At 45.5% G+C, this 21,025-nt stretch overlaps 1 protein-coding gene across 1 annotated transcript in view; it reads left to right on the plus strand.

The window, feature by feature from the left end:
• Positions 1 to 1,301: 1,301 nt before the first annotated feature.
• LOC146194326 (uncharacterized) overlaps positions 1,302 to 21,025 on the plus strand; it is a 441,606-nt gene continuing 421,882 nt past the window's right edge. The window contains exons 1-2 of the mRNA XM_084596527.1: positions 1,302 to 1,447; positions 16,349 to 16,409. Coding sequence (XP_084452653.1) covers positions 1,302 to 1,447; positions 16,349 to 16,409 — 207 coding nt within the window. The remainder of the gene's footprint in view (positions 1,448 to 16,348; positions 16,410 to 21,025) is intronic.

The following is a 21,025-nucleotide window of genomic DNA, read 5'->3' on the forward strand; positions in this document are numbered from 1 at the left end:
TGCCACTTTCCATGTTGTTCCGGTGTTCCAGTAGTCCCTTGTTAATACAGCGTCCTGTTTATCCTTTATAACAGGCTCCTCAAGAGAGTGGAAGCCTGTACACAATACCAACCTTGTATCTAACAAATGGGTCTCTATGTTTCACCCCACATTCTTGCTTCTTCGATTCTCTTTCCCTTTGAATAGGCGGGCAAATCCTCTTCATCTTGAGCGGGGCGGTCAATGCGGCATCAATACCATACCTCTTGCCTACATTTTTCAGGCCATGTGAAATTTTGTGCACATATGGTACCACCGCAACCTTCCTCTACTTCTCACCCATACTGGGCAGGGATTTTTATCTGAGCGTTCTTTTCAGGCTCGTCAGTAACCGGAAACTGGCCTCATTAATAACCGACGCCCGATAACCGGCCTTTGCAATTCTTGTCAATTGTCTTTCAAAACTGTTGCCCCATGCCATGGTAGCAAAATTTCTTAAACGCATTTAGCACGCATGTGCTGATCATCCCATTCTTCACTAATTTGGAATGCCCCGAATTGGAACTTTTTAAGGGCTTCACCAATCTCATGTTGTATTCCCAAAAACATGATCCTCACCGAAATGAATAAAAAAATCTAAAACTGTAACCGATCGTCAACTGGTTCTACAACAGTAAATTCCAGACCACTCAGTAAAAACATCAATAATGTCCCTCATTCGTTGATTGAGTCCTTCACGGTCTGTAAATACTCAAAAGTCGTCAACATACCTGAAGTTGGAATGATGGTGGTCCCTGAAGTTATCCTTCAGGTGTCTGTCCACGTACATTAAGAAGATGCCACTCAAGACTGGTGCAACACTCGACCCAATGCATACTCCGGCCTTCTGCGTATACAGCTTGTCCCTCCAGCCTATGAAGGTGAACTGCAGGTATAACCTCAAAATTTCGATGAAACTTCCAAGACTTACACCTGAGGCGTCAATGAAGTCAAATTCATTATTGTCTTCACTAATGCACATTTGAACACGCTTAAGGCTTCCTTTTATCTTGTCCTGTGTCTTCTTATTCGTGCTGTTTAAATTAACAATGGATGTTTACCAACTCGCCCAACAAAGTATCTTGGTAAAACTCGTTTGAGATCATTTTAGTGCATCGCTGTTTTGTTATGTTTAGGTAGGCTAACATAGTTGAATGAGTAATGAAACTACCCTTCGTAAAGCTGATAGGATAGAAACGTTATATGACCAATGTTTAAAAATACCTAAACCCGGCGTAACTTAACCTTTCAGCCGCCGGCGGACCTTGTGGTGGCGTGCGGCAATGCTTGTGGTGTCCATGCTGGGCTTCCTGTACCAGGCCTCCGAGATCGTGCAGGAGTACCTGGAACACCGAAGTGCCGTCGACCTGCGCATTGAGGGCTCCGGAACGCTGCTCTACCCAGGGCTCTCATACTGCCTCACCAACTGGTGATCATCGATACTTCCTTTATAGTGTCATTTAACGCACATTATCAGCCGCGTATGCTATTGGCATGGGTTGAAACCGGGATAGTTTTGCGTTAGGCAGGCAACTGAATATACAGAACGCATATTTAGCTCTCGGCTCGCCTTTCTGGCTGAAAAACTGTCTTACTGACGTTCTCAGAAGACGGTCTTGAATGAAGTTGAAATTCTGCCGTGTTTTTCTTATACTGAGTACCACATAGGTGTAGGCTATCTTCTTCATTAATTTGTATTAATGAAATTTTACCTGCAATAACCCCGAAACTATACGCAGGTGACCATGCTTTATATATGAAAATGATGGGTGACTGAAGTCAACTGATGGCACAGTGAGGACTTGCATATGCTGCTGTTGTAAAAACTGGTTTCTGCCTCTAAATGTTTCAAAGTGCTGCTATATAATTGACTTACCACTATCATATTACCGTTCAGGTCGTCGCCGATGTTAACGGAGCTAAATACCCGGGCGTAATGTTTTCTCCGGAATAATATCCTACAATTCAGAGGTGCGTGTTGCCCGGCTAGTGGGTTCTGCATAATAAAGATGAAGTTAGCGCTAATGCTTGGACGAATACAGAAGAAAAAAAAACATACACAAAATTTTCTTCTGTCTTCGTCCAAGTGTCAGCGCTAACTTTATCTCTATTAATAATATCCCAATTGTTTTAAGGCAGGGTATAACCCACAAGGGAAGACGTGTTCTTAAATTGATCAAGAGGAATTTTGAACAGCTTCTGGAAAGCGCAGGATAGGCTATATATAACCTAGTACTGCCTATACAGGAGCCTGTCTGTATAGTGTCGGGTACCTACATAAGTATCTCAATGATGTGGAATGGTTTGCTCTGGTTCTCCGGCAAATAGGACAATTGCTGCAATTCCAATGCATTGCGGCTTTTGCAGCGCATTTCGGGCAGCAACACATGGACGCCATTCGTTTCACCTCCCCAGAAACACAGAATGCAAAAGCATCCGTGTGCTTTGCGATATATAGTCATGCATATGGTATATACACCGTTAGCCTTCGCCTGTGGGCTTGCTTCGACTTTGATCTGGTTCGAAGGTGCTTTAGTGGGAGCCGGACGAAACACTGCTGTCATTGTTTGTAGAGTTCTCGCTTTAATATAAAAATAAATTTCTGTGCCTAAAAAGCGCAGCAGGAAACGTTACTTTCTGTTAACTTTCTTTCGGAGCGTGACAGCCTTAGTTAATCATGTGGCAATAAAATCAATATTTTCCTCCATCCTGCTCTAATCGTCGGTCACTCATTATAAACATTTTTTAGGTCTGTCAACCAAGTGGATCTTGTTACATCAGACGACAAAAATTTTAAACGGGCTACTATACAAATTTTCAGCTTGTAATATATACCGGTACTTAAGAAAACAGCGTAATTAATAGGTGGGGAAAAATGCACCCGAAGATGTTTCTCAACTCTAGAAGAACAGCTGATTGGGCGAGTTGGTGAACCATGATGGACTGTAAATAAATACACCGTCAGTTCTGCGCCGTCGTTGTCCACTTCTCCTCTTTGTCGCGTTTTTTTTGCGCACTTATTTTACAGTTTTCTCAACTCGCTTGAACCGGTTCGGGCACGGTCGAATCTGTTCGAACCGGAACAAATATGTCTCCGGAACCAAAAACTGGAGTCCGAAAGACGTAAACTCGACCCCAAGCTGAACTCGAAACAATTCCAGTTCGGCACCCTTGTCAGGCGAGTCCACCAGTTAGCGGGAGAAATAGAGTACGCGTGTCATGAGGAAGCCATTCGCGCTAAGACAGAAACAGGTTGCCGAGATCCCCGAACAATGAGAAGCTTACAAAACGCTGAAGCGTGCCATGATCGAATTGGCAGCAGCGTATATATGGCTGCGCCCGATGGCTTACGCTCGGAGAACTTGGTTGAAGGATAGTTGAGCCCGTACGGTTCTTTATGGGCGATATTTATTGCCTTAGATGATTATGTAATGTAGGATGATGAAGGGTTTAAATAATGGAAAGAGCATTGCTGATTTTATTTCTTGTTGTTGCTTAGATTTTTAGAGCTTTGATCTTGTATTATAATAATGATAAATTAGTGTCAACTTTTTGTAACACAAACAGTATCAGTAAGTAAATAACTAAATAAATGGCTTGGAAGGTTTCCAAAGTCACGACACTCCATGCTAAACGAGCGCGAATAACAAACACGGTAGAAAAGACAGCCCGACACAAGCGGTCACTCGCAACTAGACGGTTTATTCGGAAAAATAAGCTTAAGGACACGAGAGGGAAGAAACAAAAAGACAAAACCTGAAGCCGTATTAGGCATCTAATCAGGGAATGAAAACACGCGCATGGTAAAACATGAAGTAAAGCAGAGAGCACCGGCACATAAGCGCGTGTCAAACTCATTGTCATCAAGAAATGCAATTTAAGAGGTTGTTAGGGTGACATAGAGGGTGCTGACACATGTGTCAATTGATTGTGTGATTTAGTAGGCTTTCTTAAGCTCTCGCGTGAATTTATTAGGGTGTGTAAAGAGAACAAGAGTATTCTCAAATTTTGGAATACATCGCGTACGCTTTCTTGATCTTTTACAATCCCGGAAGTGGTCTAGCAGGTTAGAGCGGTCTTGGCTGAATGTATTCTTGTGTTTCATAAGTCGTATGTTTAGGCATCGTCCAGTTTGGCCAATGCAAGCGTGGCCGCAGGACGTCGAAATTTGATATACAACATTTTTGCAGCATTCCACATATTTGTTGACAAGCTTGACGCCAAATATTTTGCCTACAGGACGGGATGCAGAATATCCGCCCGTTTTTGAACAGCTGCACACAATCGGGAGAGCTTTGCGGGTGCGGAAAAACGACATCCACGTACTACCGGTCACCTACCTTTTTGCGCCAGTGGGAAGTTTTATGAGCGTACGGAATTAATGCAACCTTTTGTTTTCCTTTGTGACGCTTGTTGCATGGCGTGTGGAGTCCAATAGAACTGATGAGCCTCTCGTAAAGACTTGAGAGGGCAGTTTCAGGAAACCCGACGCTTTCAGCCTATCAATCTGTTCCTGAGAAGTTTTTTGAGCATTATGCATGCACGATTTTACCAGTTCCGACCTCAAACAAGAAGCTGCAACCGTGTTTCACAGTTTTCGATATAGAGGAAGAGAAATTAGCTAATCGTTTGGAAATTCTAGGAGCCAAACGCCAGTAGACATGATCAGGCCAGAAGTGCAAGTTGAGGTCTAAAAACTGGATCTTATTCTGTTTTGGCAATTCAAAAGTAAACGACAGTCCCGAGCTATTTTCCTTAAACATACTTAAAATATAAGCAACGTGCTTGTTAAATTTCTCTATTTATCAACACCAGAAAATCATCTACATACCTAAATGTATAAGGTTGAAGTTCGCTGAGGTTTGCTTCAATGTGTCTTTCAACGCGACTCAGAAAATTATCAAAAAGTGCTGGTGTGACCCTGGAACCAATGCATACGCCAGAACATTGAACATACAAGTTATTGCGCCAGACGACAAAGGTTGACTGCAGATAAAATGACCACACATCAAGAGAATGCTCAACCGACGAGCCGCAGCTGGATCTAAAGCAGATTTCGTCAATATCCTCAGTGATGCAGCTTTGCACGGACTCTATAAGGACATTGTGAGGCAGAGAATAAAAAACATCTTCTACGTCTATACTAAAGGCAAGGCATCCTCCTGAATTTTCATCATTTAAAAATTGTGCAACATGCAAAACAAAGAATTGCACAAGAAAGGACCAAAGAGTTGCAGCGACGAAAGATGCCGCCGATGGTAGCTGGACTCAGCGTACTGCCACGTTACACGCTCCGAAACAATAGCACGAAATGGCATATCAGAATTATGAGTTTTATCGCGAAACGAAATTGCAAATAGAGACCGTTTGATTTTATAACGGAGCGCGACGACAGACGCGATGAACGCAATTAAAAGATGATCGAAAAGAGCAAGTACTAGGTCACTAAAGACTGACGCAATGCAAGACCCAATGCATATGCCCTGCTTTTGCAGGTGCGGTGTCCTTTCAAACTTGACTTATGTTGACTGTACATAAAACGTTAAAAGCTCTAAAAAATGTCGGACAGGAACTCCAGCCGTGTTCTGGAATGCAATGCAGCTAAATTTGTCAATAGAATGCTCAATGCATTCAAGAACTAGCTTGTGAGGTAGAGAATAAAAAAGATCTTTAACGCCAATTGAAGAGGCTTGGCAGCACTTATCATAATTATTAGCAAAAGATTCTAAAACCTGGTTAGAGTTGATCAAAAACGGATGGTCCATGGGTAAAAGCTTAAGGTGTTGTAAAACACCTGCGACAGAATGCTGCCATGTTTAAGATTTAGAGACATTAGTCCTTAGTGGCTAATCTACCCTGATGTTCTTCGCACTAAAAATACATTTAAAACGTTATTCTTTCTGATATCGATTGACTTCAAAGCGCCGAAAGTTTTATACGTTCGCAAAGTTTATTTGCACAGGTCTTGACTTTGGTCAGGGATACATTTGGATGATTGGTGAAGACCGACGAAATAGCATCCCTAGATTTTGTTTTAAAAACTGTGTTAGGCATTATAGTCAATCCACCCTCCTTGTCGGCCAGAAGGAGATGAAGCGAGTGATCACGTCAAAAGGAGGTCACACGTCTGACAAGTAGACCGGGTTCCGAGTTCTTGAATCGGCATAGGACATCAACATCCTCCGCGACAAACCGAGCACTTGCACTCGCCTGGGTATACCGAGACATCTGACGAACCAAAGATAGTTGCTCTAACCGTGATTCCCTAGGCGACACAGCAAACGTTGGCCCGAGAGAAAGGACACGTACGTTCCACGTGAGATGGCAAATTAACGTCACCTATGATGTGCACGTTGAAAGGTGGAGCAAGCAAGCCTGAGCAGACTTGGGTTTCAGTCGTCTCAGCACTTGTTGCCAAAGGAACTATGTTGTTTGGTCAGCTGAGACATGAAAGGCCCACAACTCACGTTGGTACGAGGAGTCCTGAGTCCTGCTGCAGACCTGGGCACTCAGGACGTCACTTTGCAGGCGAGCTTGCCTACACCATTCCGATCTCAAGACCTTGCAACCCGTGTTCCATGACCGGAGGAAGGCGCAGTCCCACCGAAAAGAGCACTGACTCCGTCGGGTAGACGCTTGGTTCGAAGACAGAAGGAAAGTTCCAAAGCACGACACACTGACACAGCGATGAACGAAACGGTGGCACACGAATCGCACGTGCAAAAGGAGCCCTTTGTACTAGAAATGAGCTTGATTAACGTGTTAAATTGGTCGTGTTGGTACATGTCTTGAACAAATATATAACAGCAAAAAGAGAAAAGAACAATCAAGAAGACAAGGACGGCCCTGAACATTTAACTTGTGTTGCTATCGAATCGCGTGAACATATTGCCACACCGTTGACCATCTTCTGACACCACCAAGTGGCCGAATGTCTTGGAACGTGGCTAAGCGTCATCCTCGTCTCTCTCGAGTTTCGCTTGATTAAAAAGAGCCAGCTCAGTTGTTTGGCTGCTTGCTACGTGTTTTGGTGACAATATATATTTTGAAACAATCTGGTGTCATCGTCAATGCATGCGCAAATAAGTGTGCTCTTTTTCAAAGAGAGCGATAGAAGCAGAACTAACACGCTCTTCTCCCCGATAGCATATCAGTTCTGATTCAACGATTTCTCGTGTTACACGTTGTTCGCTCTTTTTCCTAATAACACTGCCAGCAAGATCCGGGGAACGATCGTTACAAGTAAGACAGTGGGTGGCCAGAAAAACCCTAACATATTTTCAGACACGGGGATTTTTTACATTGTTGGCGTGTTCTTTCAACCTATCGTTCACACATCTCCCAGTCTGGCCTACATAAGTTTTTCCACAGTTAGGCGGAATTTCGTATACTACACCTTCTCGCATGCAAAGAAGGGCCGCCGATGCTTTTTGCCGCAGTTCATTTGCATCGTTATCTCTGGATTAGTCATTTTGCACAGTTTTGACAGTTTGTGAGGAGCAGAGAAAACAAGTCTCACGTCTACGCTATCTTTTTCAGGTTGTGTGACAGTTTCTGAATGTACGGTATGACAGCAACCTTTTGCCTACGCTGTGCGTGGGCGTCAAACTTATTCACATCAGTGCGCACCTTTTTGAGGAAGCCTTCAGCAAATGAAATGTGAAGGTGCTGCGGATAGCCGTAACTGCCCATCCTTTCGGATTGATGGTTGAGCGTTTCTGTGATGAGATGCGGGCAGCTTTTATCGAGGGCGTTTTTAAAGCAAGACATGGGAACGGCTTTTTCTACGAGCTTGCAGTGGGCAGAGTTGAAAGGCAGAAGCGGTTTCTTGGCGCGCGGTTCATATCCACCGCAAACACCATCCCCTTTAAAATGGAGCCGGATATCCAAAATCCTAATTTGGCCATATACTGGGATTTTATGTGTTAGGTCAAGAGGGCTCACCACCGCGCCAAATGCAGCCAATATCTCTCTAGAAACACATTTAATTGCCTGCGCTTCACAATTTATAACTAAAATTTCATCTACGAACCAAAAAGCCCTGGGTCTTCCACATGAACTCCCACACATGAAGACATGAACTCTCAGTAAATGGCCAAATTAGGTTTTTAGATATCCGGCTCCACTTAAAGGGGATGGTAACTGCTAGGGCTATGAACCGCCCGCCAAGAAACTGCTTCTGCCTTTTAACTCCGCCCACTCAAAGCTCTTAAAAACAGTCGTTGCCACGTCTCGCTTTAAAAACGCCCTCGGCAACCGCTGCCAGCATCGTAATCACAAAAGCGCAACCATGAAGACGAAAAGCTGATAAGTGCCGGCTATCCGCAGCACTTTCTCATTTCGGTTGTTAAGGGCAACGAAGCAGCTCACTTCTTTGCTCCAGGATACATGAGCCGAGCAGGGACTGCCACCGCCTGGGGAGATGCTCGCGAGCCCATGGCATCCTATCACGAAATCTCTCTCCATTACCGTGATCAACGAACCATCTCCAGCTCTGACCCGGCCTTTCAAAAGCGGCTGACAGACTCGGCTTTGTGTGTCGCTAGGAAGCACCAGCTTCCGGCCGCAACACACAGCCAAGAGCCGACCCCTCATTAGGATGTAATCACTTAAGGCTCCCAAAAGCTGCCCGCATCTCATCACAAAAGCGCTCAACCATCAATCCGAAAGGCTGAGCAGTTTCGGCTATCCGCAGCACCTTCACACTTCATTTCCTGAAGGCCTCCTCAAAAAGAGGCGCGCTGATGTGAATAAGTGTGACGCCCACGCACAGCGTAGGGAAAAGGTAGCTTTTATACCGTACATTCGTAAACTGTCACACAACCTGAAACAGGTAGCGCAGCGGTGCGACTTGAAAGTCATTTTCTATGCTTCTCACAAACTGTCACAACTGTGCAAAACGACCAACCCAGAAATAACGATGCATATGAACTGCGGCAAGAAGCGTCGGCAGCCCTTTGTTGATTGCGCAGAGGGCGTAGTATACGAAATTCTGTAAAACTGTGGAAAAACATATGTAGGTCAAACTGGGAGGTGTGTGAACGATAGGTTGAGGGAACACGCCAACAATGTAAAAAATACCCATGACGGAAAAGATTTTGTAGGTTTTCTGGCCACCCACTGCTTTACTTGTAACGACTGTTCCCCGGATCTTGCTAGCACTGTTATTAGAAAAAAAGCAAACAACGTATAACACGAGAAATCGTAGAATCAGAACTGATATGCAATCGGGGAGAAGCATGTGTTAGGTCCTCTTCTACCACTCTCTCTGGAAAACAGCCCCCCTACTTGCGCATACATTGACCATGATGCCGGATTATTTAAGGGTATATATTGTAACGAGTAGAAGGCGACAAACACTGAACGGACCAGTTTCACACACTGTACTCAGAGTCTTCCTCTTTTTCTCGGTTCTGGGAGGCACCCGGCATTACCCCCCCCCCCCTCGTCGAAATCGTCGACTCGACACTGGGAGCGTCCTCAAACTAGATGCACACAGGATAAGCACGGAACACAAAGCTGCGCACGCGCAAAAGATCACTCCCTCACATAGTGCGGTTTCATTAACACTACGTGAACAGTTTCAGCACTTGAGCGCCGCCGTATTGAGGGTCGTTGACCCCGAGGAACAACTTTGTATGTCACGTTACTAAGACGCCGAATGACCTTGTATTGCCCAAAGTAACGGCCAAGTAACTTCTCGGAGAGTCCTCGACGGCGCACAGGGGGCCACACCCATACAACATCTCCAGGTTGGTAGTGAACGTCTAGGTGTCGGAGGTTGTTCCGATTGGCATCACGGTGTTGCTGATGGTGAGTACAGCAGCGTGCGAGCTGGCGCGCTTCTTCGGCCCGCAGCAGAAATATGTCGACGTCCGCATAGGCGTTGGTGGTATCGTCGCCATGACTTATGGGTAGCATAGCGTCCAAAATTGTGGTGACGCGACGACCGTAGACTAGCTGGAATGGCACAAGACGCGGCGTCTCCTGTTCAGCCGTATTGTATGCAAAAGTTGCGTACGGAAGAACTTCATCCCACGTGCGATGTTAAACGTTGACGTACATGAAAATCATATCTGCAAGTGTTCTAATGAGGCGTTCAGTCAGTCCGTTTGTTTGCGGATGGTAAGCAGTAGTCCTACGATGACTTGTGCGGGTAAGACTGAAGAGAGCCTGCATTAGTTCGGCCATAAAGGCTGTACCGCGGTCAGTAATAATAACCAATGGGGCACCGTGGAGCAGTACGATGGTCTTGAGAAAAAACTGGGCTACTTCAGCAGCATTTGCACGGGAAAGTGACTGTGTCTCGGCATTTCGCGTTAAGTAGTCTGTCGCCACTACTATCCATCTGTTCCCTGGTGCAGACGTTGGGATAGGGCCCAGAAGGTCCATGCCAACTTGCTGGAAAGGGGATGTTGGCGGAGGTATCGGCTGAAGAAGCCCTGCAGGCTTCAACGGAGGTGTCTTTCGCCGCTGGCAATCTCGGCATGTTCTCACGTAGTGTTGTACTTAAGGCAGCAACTTAGGCCAATAATTATTTTGTCGAATGCGTGCTAATGTTTGCGTGACTCCTAAATGACCAGCCGAAGGCTCATCGTGGCATGCGTGCATGATTTCTGGCCAGAGGTCGGTCGGCACAACGAGAAGAAAGGTTTTCTTGTTGTGCTGAAAGTTTCTCTTATATAGTACTCGATTAAGAATGCTGTAGGAGGATAAACTACGTGCGAAAGCGCATGGGAGAGCTACATCAAAGCCTTCGAGATGCTCAATAAGCGGGCGTAAACCGGGGTCAGCCTGTTGACGCTGGGCCATGTCGGTGGTCGTGACCACAGCAAAAAACGGGAAGTCGTCTTCTTCGCTGTCGGAAGGGGCAGCATCAACTGGTGCACGCGACAAGCAATCGGCATCGTTGTACTTACGGCCGCGCTTGTATACAACTTTAATGTCGTACTCTTGGAGACGGAGGCTCCACCTTGCAAGCCGTCCAGAGGGGTCTGTGAGGTTGGCTAGCCAGCATAATGAATGATGGTCGCTCACAGCACTAAAAGGGCGTCCGTAAAGATAGGGTCGGAACTTAGTTATCGCCCAAACTACCGCGAGACATTCCTTTTCCGTGGTTGAGTAGTTTGCCTCTGCGTTTGAAAGAGAACGACTCGTATAAGCGATAACTTTCTCAGTATCATTTTGCCACTGAGTCAAAACGGCACCTAGTCCAAAATTACTGGCATCGGTATGAATATCCGTAGCAGCGTTTTCATCAAAATGGACAAGTATCGGGGCGGCCTGCAGTCGCCGGCGTAACTCGTTGAAGGCATCCTCTTGATCTTCTTGCCACACAAAAGGAACATTGTCTCAGGTAAAAAGCGTAAGAGGCTCGGCAATCGTTGAAAAATTGTCGACGAAACCCCTGTAATAGGTACAAAGCCCCCAAACCCTTCTGAGTTTTTGTCGGATGGACGCGGGACGTTTTCCACAGAAGCAGTCTTGTCGGGATCTGGTTTGACGCCCTCAGCACTAATAACATGTCCAAGAAAACGGAGCTCCTGTAATCTCAAATGGCATTTCTGCGGTTTTATCGTCATTTGGGCTGAACGCAGCGCCTGTAGTACCGTTCGCAGCCGGTCTAGGTGCTTCTCAAAACTAGACGCGAAACTGACGACATCGTTTAGATACACTAGGCACGCTTGCCACCTCAGTCTAGAGAGAACGGTGTCCATCATTCGTTGGAAGGTTGCTGGCGCTGAACAGAGACCGAAAGGAAGCACTTTAAATTCATAAAGGCCGTCGGGGGTGAGGAACGCTGTTTTCTCTGTGTCCCTTTCGTCCACTTCTATCTGCCATTAGCCATTCTTGAGGTCAAGCGACGAGAAATAATTGGCATTGCGTGACCGGTCCAATGCGTCGTCGATACGCGGGAGCGGGTATACGTTCAGTTTCGTTACCTGATTTAACTTACGATAATCGACGCAGAAACGCAAGGCATTGTCTTTTTTCTTCACCAACACTACAGGCAAAGCTCAGGGGCTGGTATACGGCTGCACCACGTCGTCGGTAAGCATTTGTAGCACCTTGCTTCGAATAGCCTCACTTTCCATTGACGGCATGCGGTATGGGTGTTGGGAAATCGGCTTGGTCTCCGCGTCAACCATAATGCGGTGTTTGGCTACCGGGATGCGCCCAACTTTCGAAGACGTTGCAAAGCATCCAGCAAAATTACGAAGGAGCTCTAGGAGTCGCCGCCACTCAACCAGCGACCGATTGGGAATAATGTCCACAGTTGATAGGATGTCAGGTGCATCGCATCCGGCTGGCGACGGTGGCGCCAGAATAAGATGTTCGCTGGCTCAAAAATGTCGGCAACATACGCGATGGCCATTCCTTTAGCAATGTGCTGAAACTCGGTCCCGAAATTTGTAATCAAGAGTTTCGCGCAACCTTCCCGCAATCGAATAAGTCATCTTGCAGCGCAGATTCCTTTCTCAAGAAGCAGGTTAACGTTCCTCTCTGCCATTGCGTCGCAGTCTCATGGTAAGTCGCTTTCTACCAAGATCACAATGCTGCACCTTGGCGGGACCGTAACGTCAGCAGCTATAACACGTAAGGCGGGCGTTGATGAACTGTCGACGCTAGATCTCGCAATGGCTTGGCTCGGCGAAACCGTCACACGTGATACCTGCATATTAATTATCGCGCCGTTAGCCTGTAAGAATTCCAAGCCGAGGATGACATCTCGAGAACAGTGAGTAAGAACAACAAAGTCGCCGACATGAACAAATCCGTGAATTGCAACTCTCGCAACGAATCTTTCAGCCGGGGTAATAAGGTGCCCCCCAGCTGATGCGAATCTGAGGACCAGTCCACTCGGGTAAAACTTTCTTCAATTTCTTGGCTAGCCCATTGCTCATAACTGAATAGCTCGCTCCCGTATCAACTAATGCGGTAATGAGAAAATCGTCGATAGCAACTGGTATGTCCGAAGCTGCGCACCCAGCTTCATCTTTACATGACCCTGTCTGATAGCCATTATCTTGTAAGAATCGTGATGGTGGATGTTCGGCAGTTCGCTCGTCAGCGGCCTTACCTCAGCAGGTCGCTGTTCCTAGTTCTTCCGACGGCTCGGGGAGCGGGGGCTCGGCGAGCGGCCAGTGCTGTATGCAGAGGGACGTGGACTCGGGGATCGATAACGGGTAGAGGTAATGACGCGGGACCCGCAGTATGGGACATCTGGGGGATCCGTGTGCGCCGACAGGTACTCCTCGATTTCGCGTGGTCGTTCACCACTACGAGGACACCGTGCACGCAGACGAAAGCAATGAAGTCTTGCGCGGCGGTACTGAGAGAACCTCAGCATGTGACCGGCCTCATCACAATGGTAACAAAGGGGCCGCTGGTCAGGGGCACGCCAGACGTCAGTCTTTCGAAACCGTGCCTCGCCTATAAGAGGAGGACGACGCGGGCTTGAATCAAGTACAGCGGTGTCTACTCTGGCTCTAAGAGAGTCATACCCACTATGGTGCTGGTTTGGATGAGGCACATGGGTGTTCGCTCTTGGAGAATCGCACAGGGCATTCTGATGAAATACGGATGCGTACGTAGGCACACTCGGTGGCGGTGGCTGCACAGCAGGCACAGACCGCTCTGGGACGACTTGCCTAACTTCCTCATGAACGACCTGCGCGAGTGAGGGAAGCCTCGATGACGACGTTAGACCTTGTAGCTGAATGTCTCAGCTCTTCTCTGACCACGGATCGAACAAGCTCCCTTAAGGCTTCACCAGAACCATTGAAGCCGGAAGCATAGACGGCCGGTGACATGGCAGACACGTCACAGTTAAAGTACTGTGCCCTGTGTTGAAGTGTTTTTTCCATCGTGGTGGCCTCCGCTAGCTGATGTCGTGCCAGGTGGATTGCGCACGAGCCCAGCAAATAGTTCTTGTTTCACCCCGCGCATTAGGTGGCGCACTTTCTTCTCCTCAGACATAATTGTTTCAGCACGCCTAAAAAGACGGATCACGTCCTCGTAGTACATTCCAACCCCTTCGTTCGGGGCTTGGCAGCGAGATCGCAGTGCGGACTCCGTACGCTCCTTTCGGTCGTTAGTGCTGTAGGTCGCCAGCAGCTGGCGACGAAAGAGGTCCCATGATGGTAACGTCGTTTCCTGATTCACGGTCCACGTCCGCGCCGAATCTTCGACAGCAAAGTACACATTATCCAGCCTCCTTTTCTCATCCCAGCCGTTGTAGTTGGCGAACCGTTCGAATTAGTCTAGCCAGTCCTTAGCGTCCTCATAAATCTCGCCATGGAAGGACGGTGGCGTTCGAGACTGGAGGACAACGAACTGAGGTGAACTCTCTCCGTTAGCCACATTGTTCGGGTTCGATCTATGCGTGATGGTCACAGGCGCGCAGGACAAAGGCCCGGACCCTGGCGACGGACCTCAGAGGCGGCGGCTGGTACTGCGGTGGACCGGTGTCAAATCCGTGGTGACTCTCGGTTGCCCTTGACGGGTGGAATTGAGCAAAAGGGGGCTCAACCCAGCCCCTCCACCAGATAATGTAACGAGTAGAAGGCGGCAAACACTTAACCAATCAGTTTCACACACTGCACTCAGCTTCGTCCCCTTTTTCATCGGTTCTGAGAGGCACGCGGCAATATGTTCACGCGATTCATTCGCAATAAACGTTGGAAGTTCAGCGCCATCCTTGTCGTCTCGCCTCGTCCTTGTCTCTTTGCGCTGTTATATATTTGTTCAAGACATGTAATAACACGCTCAATTTGACCCGTTAATTGGTTATGTTGTGAGGAAATAGAGGAGAGCCGTTGTAGAAGAAATAAATTGCGTTAACGTGAAAAGTTGGACGAGTTGATAGGTATTCAGGCTAAACGAGCGCAAAAAAACAAACACGAAAGAAAAGACAGCAAGACACAGCCGCTCACGCTCAACTGAATGGTTTATTCGGGAAAAACCGCTTAAGAACACACGAGAGGGAAAAACACAGACAAAACCCGAAGCTGCATCAGGGATCTAATCAGGGAATGAAAACACGCGCATAATAAAACGCGAAGTAAAGCAGAGAGAACCAGCACAAAACAAGCACGCGGCAAACTCATTTGTCAGCACAAAATGCACTTTCAATCAATAAAAAATAAAAGCGGCAGCCGTCAGCACCGCTAAAATAGCGAAGAGGCAGAGGCAGCGCCCTGCGGCTGCTTGCCCATTGATCCAGCGCAGCAGCGAGCGATTCGATCTGGACGCGACGTGTCGCTTGCGCGGTGCACCGCAAGAGACATCCTGCACAGGCTTCCGCTGTTACTCTTTAATACCAGAGAACGGAAACTAGCGATTGCTACCACACGCAACTGCTTTCAGTATGCTGCAAAACCAACTGGCCTCAACTTTTCCTAATGAATGTGACCATGAAAAGCTATTTGCTGAAACTGCAAAACGAGCACGAGCAATAAGTATTCCTTCAGTCTTCTCTGAAAAGCATCCAGGGCATCTCAAAGAAATATCTAGGGCGGACGGGAGATACCTAACTGAGCGCCTTATGGATCATGCTCGCAATATCAAGAAAGGGAAAGGAGGGAACTTCGTTGACCGTATTCTTCCTTGAGAGACCAAACACATGCAAAGCCTTTCTGAATAAATGTGTTGTGATAGCAAAAAAAAAACAAGGATAGGTTATCACGTGAAATTATTGAAGCTGAGAAGATACAGAGGATAACACATGGGATTGCACACAGTATTGCACAATTATGTGCAATACTGTTTATGCTTTTTTTCTGCCGTGTAATTGTGCTGTTTGAAAAGAATAAAGATTTTTGGAGGTTAGCGCTCGTGGTGCTCTTTTGTTGTCTTCTTTTGTTGAGCTAAAGTGTCTTAAAAAAATGAAACAGCTTGTTTCCTTTCTAACAATAATACCTAATCCTGAATGTGTAAAAGCGCGATTGAAATGTTTTTGTGGATTTAAGTGCGTTTTTTTTTTAATTTTCGTTCACGCCGTTATTATATATGAAAACAAGAAGTCTCAAATAGTAGGTTTACACGTCTAAAACTACCATCATACACTCTGCATTTCGTATTTCCTTCCTTATTATTATCAGTTGTAACTCGCTCTTTAGCATTCTCGTTTTGTAGTTTCGTTTATTTTTCCGAGTTTCTTCTGATATATTATGTTGGCTTGGCTCCACCCTTCTTCATGCACGCCGTACCGCTGGGTAGAATAAATGAAATAAAATGTAAAAAAAAAAATAGAATGAAATATCAAAATGCTGTACAAGCGCAGTGATTTTACGCGAGCGCTCTACTCTGAGTTTTGGTCTTCTTTCAGGATAAACAAGGACAAGCTGTGCTACCGCTATCCACAGTTCTGCAACTTCTCGGACTCAATGGTGAGTGTAACTACTCATGTTACAATAGAGTGATGAGCTAGGCCGGCCGGCACATAATCTTAAATTAAAACCAGCGGAGGGACGCAGAGACAGAAAAGTGCAAAGGACAACGATTCTTAACAAACGTCTTATTTCTGAAAAATTCACATTCATTTCCTTATATACCCTTCAGCTAAGAAGCAACAGGTGCGCAGTTGACATGAAAATGAAAAGGATAAATATGACGAGAAAAAAGAAAAGCTCACCAGAGCCCGCTAAGTTATTTATGTGGTCTCTGAGGAGCTTAAGAACTGAAATCCTATATCAAACGAGGTCACAGATGTGTCACTCACACAATTTCCATTATTTCTGATATGATACGCTTCCAGGATTACGCGTTGGCTCTGTGTTGGCAAATCCGCTTCCTAATTGGAAAGTAGAGATCTTCAGTTTTCACGAAGTCGGGCATTTAAGCAGCGGCCCTATGTCCGACATGAATTTTCCAGCATGATAATAGAATACAGGTCATAACTTGCGTTGCACAGGAAACAAACATTGTCTCATGGTTAACGGCACACTGCGAATGCTTATTCTTATCAATTCTCTTGCGCAAACCAGCCAGTTTACGTGGGGCAAGAAAAAAAAACAACAAAACAACCCTTGAGCACCTTGATGATTGGCGACCTTTTTGTGTCGTGCAAAAGCGTGTGCACGTAAGGCAGGACATCTTTATTGTTCTACTTTATATGCATCTTGGTTTGTTCGCCTTCACTGTCTTCAGCACTTTTTGATAATGATTACGTTAGTCCTGCTATGATAAAGAAGCGCGATGGTATCTGTTTTAAACCTAAAGATGTGTGCCAAGCTTTTGCTGATCACTTCGGCTCTTGTTTTTTGCGCCATGATAACGCAACTGCTATTATCACTTCTGAAGGCAGCGTTGACTGTTTGGCTTATGATAATGTTACCGAGCATGAGGTTCTTTTGGCGATTCAGAAACTTAAGCCAAAACTTTCAACAGGAGTTGATGAAATTCCCAGCTTCGCAATCAAAGGATGCGCTGACATGTTTGGCCCTGTTTTAGCGCATTTGTTCAACTTATCATTGCGAACTGGTGTTTTTTCTTGTCATTGGAAATAGTCAATAGTTGTTCCGGTATTAAGTCTGGCGATGCTTCTGATGTGAACAACTTTCGACCTGTGTCACTGACTTGTTCTTTTGCGAAAGTTTTGGAATGGTTATGTACGAACGCATGGGCTCATACTTCAAGCAGAAGATCTCAATTCTGCAGCACGGTTTTTTAAAAGGTCGATCTGTGGAAACGAATTTATGCAGCTTTCTTGATTATACTGGCCCACATGTATTTAATCGCGGTCAGGTAGACCCAGTCTACGTTGACATGACTAAAGCTTTCGATACGGTTTCCCATGAGGTACTTCTGATGACGATGGAAAAATACGGACTTTACCCCATGTACTGCAGGTTTCTCAAAAGCTACCTTGGCAGCTTTTCCGGCCGTGTGTCCAACGAATTTTTATCATCTTCGGCAGTGCCTCAGGGCTCCAACTTAGGACCGTTGTTGTTTTTAGTGTTCGTTAATGATTTGCCGTTACATGTCAAGAACTCCAGAATTTTGCTCTTCGCAGATTGGAGATATTGAGGACTGCCGCCAGTTGCAAGCTGACATTAACAACGTCGAGAAATGGTGTTTGCTGAATCGCTTAAGTCGAATATTAAGACGACTTCCGTCTCTAACTAGGAAACGCGACGCAGCTGTGTTTGATTATACACTTTTGGCGGATCATATTTCTCGTGTCGCCCATGTACGAGACCTTGTTGTTGTTGTTGATTCAAGGCTTGATTTTAGATTGCATGTGAATTCAATTGTGTTACGTGCATTGAGACATATTGGTCTCATCTCTAGACTAACAAAAAAATTTCAGCGGCATGAATGTCTACGCACTCTATACTGTGCCCTTGTGAGACCGCGTCTTGAGTTCGCGTCAGTAGCCTGGAATAATGTATCTGCCACCTATTACGCAAAAATTGAAAATGTCCAGCGTAAGTTCATACGCATCTTTTATGATAGATATATCGGACGCCATCGTTTCTACGACTACGATTCTCTCTTGGCAGACCTCAATATGTGTACTCTTGGTGACAGGCGACTCATACGGGACATGCAGTTTCTGCAAACAATTGTGCACGGTTTCACTAACTGTGGGACCTTACTGATGTCACTAAATTTTCGTGTGCCGCATGCAATGGCCGCGAGATGTTTTCACACATTTTATCCAGATTTGCACGCCAACTGTCCAATGACTCATATACAAATCTTGTATAACAAAACGTTTATTGACACGGACATATTTGCCTAATTGTTGTTTTCATGCCTGGTTTTAAATGTTATTACGTGTTCTGATGTATCTGACCTAGTGTGTGTTCCTTTAGGCCACTTGGCTGCTGAGGCACACTTAAATAAACACTATCTATCTATCTATCTATCTATCTATCTATCTATCTATCTATCTATCTATCTATCTATCTATCTATCTATCTATCTATCTATCTATCTATCTATCTATCTATCTATCTATCTATCTATCTATCTATCTATCTATCTATCTATCTATCTATCTATCTATCTATCTATCTATCTATCTATCTATCTATCTATCTATCTATCTATCTATCTATCTATCTATCTATCTATCTATCTATCTATCTATCTATCTATCTATCTATCTATCTATCTATCTATCTATCTATCTATCTATCTATCTATCTATCTATCTATCTATCTATCTATCTATCTATCTATCTATCTATCTATCTATCTATCTATCTATCTATCTATCTATCTATCTATCTATCTATCTATCTATCTATCTATCTATCTATCTATCTATCTATCTATCTATCTATCTATCTATCTATCTATCTATCTATCTATCTATCTATCTATCTATCTATCTATCTATCTATCTATCTATCTATCTATCTATCTATCTATCTATCTATCTATCTATCTATCTATCTATCTATCTATCTATCTATCTATCTATCTATCTATCTATCTATCTATCTATCTATCTATCTATCTATCTATCTATCTATCTATCTATCTATCTATCTATCTATCTATCTATCTATCTATCTATCTATCTATCTATCTATCTATCTATCTATCTATCTATCTGTTTGGTTTTGGTAATTAAGATCTCAAAGTGACTCAGGCTATGAGACATGCCGTAGTGGAGGACTCCGGAAATTCGACCACCTGGGGTTCTTTCACGTGCACTGCTTTCCGCCCACATCGAGATGTAGTCACCGAGGCCGGGATTCTACCCCGCTTCCTTGGGCAGGGTGGTCGATCGCCCTAACCACTGCGCCACCCCAACGGGGTTTAGAGGTCTCTATGTCTTTGTGTCTGCGTCCTTCCGCTGATAATAATCTCTACGAATAGGGTGAGTAGTTAGTTTTATCAGTGGTTATTACTTTGTCCGCTGGGCTCAGAACATGCAGAAATGAGTTCCTGACCACCACTTCGAACTTTCCCAATACGTTTAGTGGCTTCCTTTTGACAAAGGAAACGTAGTGACATCTGCCAAGCGATACCACAATTAATACTCATTGCCTTGGAGGTATTCAGTAGCTCGAGAGGACGCAAAGTTGCACCCAATCCAGTCGCACTGTGGCATAAAACCGAGACTGCTGTCGGTTGGCATTTTTATCGCTCTACTATTTTTCCATGGCGATTTTGAACTATCTTCAGAGACGGATTAATATGGTTTAGGTCCTTAGCCCTGGACTCTATTTGCTGTGGGTTCTGCCCTGGCATCTGCCATGGAATTTCTCCTAATCCTAGTAGAGAAGCTTCCACCAGACCACCCCCCCCCCCTTCTCCCACTTGCACTGTCCCCTTTCCACGCGAGCAATTATGCCTGATTGCGCACCGCCATGATGTTACAGTGGTTGGTTCGCTCGACTACTGTGCCCAAGGATGCGGGATCGAAATCCCGGCTGTGGCGGCCGCTTTTTGATGAAGGTGAAAAGCAAGGCGTCTGTGTGCTGTGCGATGTCATTATATGTTATAGAACTGCAGGTGGTCGAAAGTTCCAGAACCCTCCACTTGGGCGTCCATAGCTCGATTCAATTTGGAGCGTTAAACCACTGAAACAAACCAACAATGCTTGACTTCTTAAAGCAAATCTTAAAGAGTTAGCTTAAGCTATCTTTGTCAGTTTCGGCCGTGAATATGCTTCCGGGGATCGGAACTTGGCAGTGAGCCGAGATGCGGAGCTCAGTTGGCAGGAGTACGCCCATCGAGCTTGCCAACGTGTTAAGTCACTCAGTGATTAAACGTATGTCGTCGGGATGGGCGTGGATTTATGCGCGTGGCGATGAAGGCGTGGCCCGCACAGCCGAGCCGAGCCAAGATAGAAAAGGCGTCCAATGTGGCTTATTTTCGGTAATTTTGGTGGTGTTTTCAGTGTCGGAATGAAACTTTCCCACTAGAGTCGAAAAATCAGCATATGCCGAAGCAGAACAATAATGCACCCTTGGCGCAGAGCAGGCCACGGTCGATAACCAATGAAAATCCGGGCCTGCGCTCACGTGATTCTGTCCTTTACCCA

The sequence above is a fragment of the Amblyomma maculatum genome, chromosome 3 (genome assembly GCF_055883805.1).
Source record: "Amblyomma maculatum isolate TAMU_Amacu chromosome 3, ASM5588380v1, whole genome shotgun sequence".
Classification (NCBI taxonomy): Eukaryota; Metazoa; Arthropoda; class Arachnida; order Ixodida; family Ixodidae; genus Amblyomma; species Amblyomma maculatum.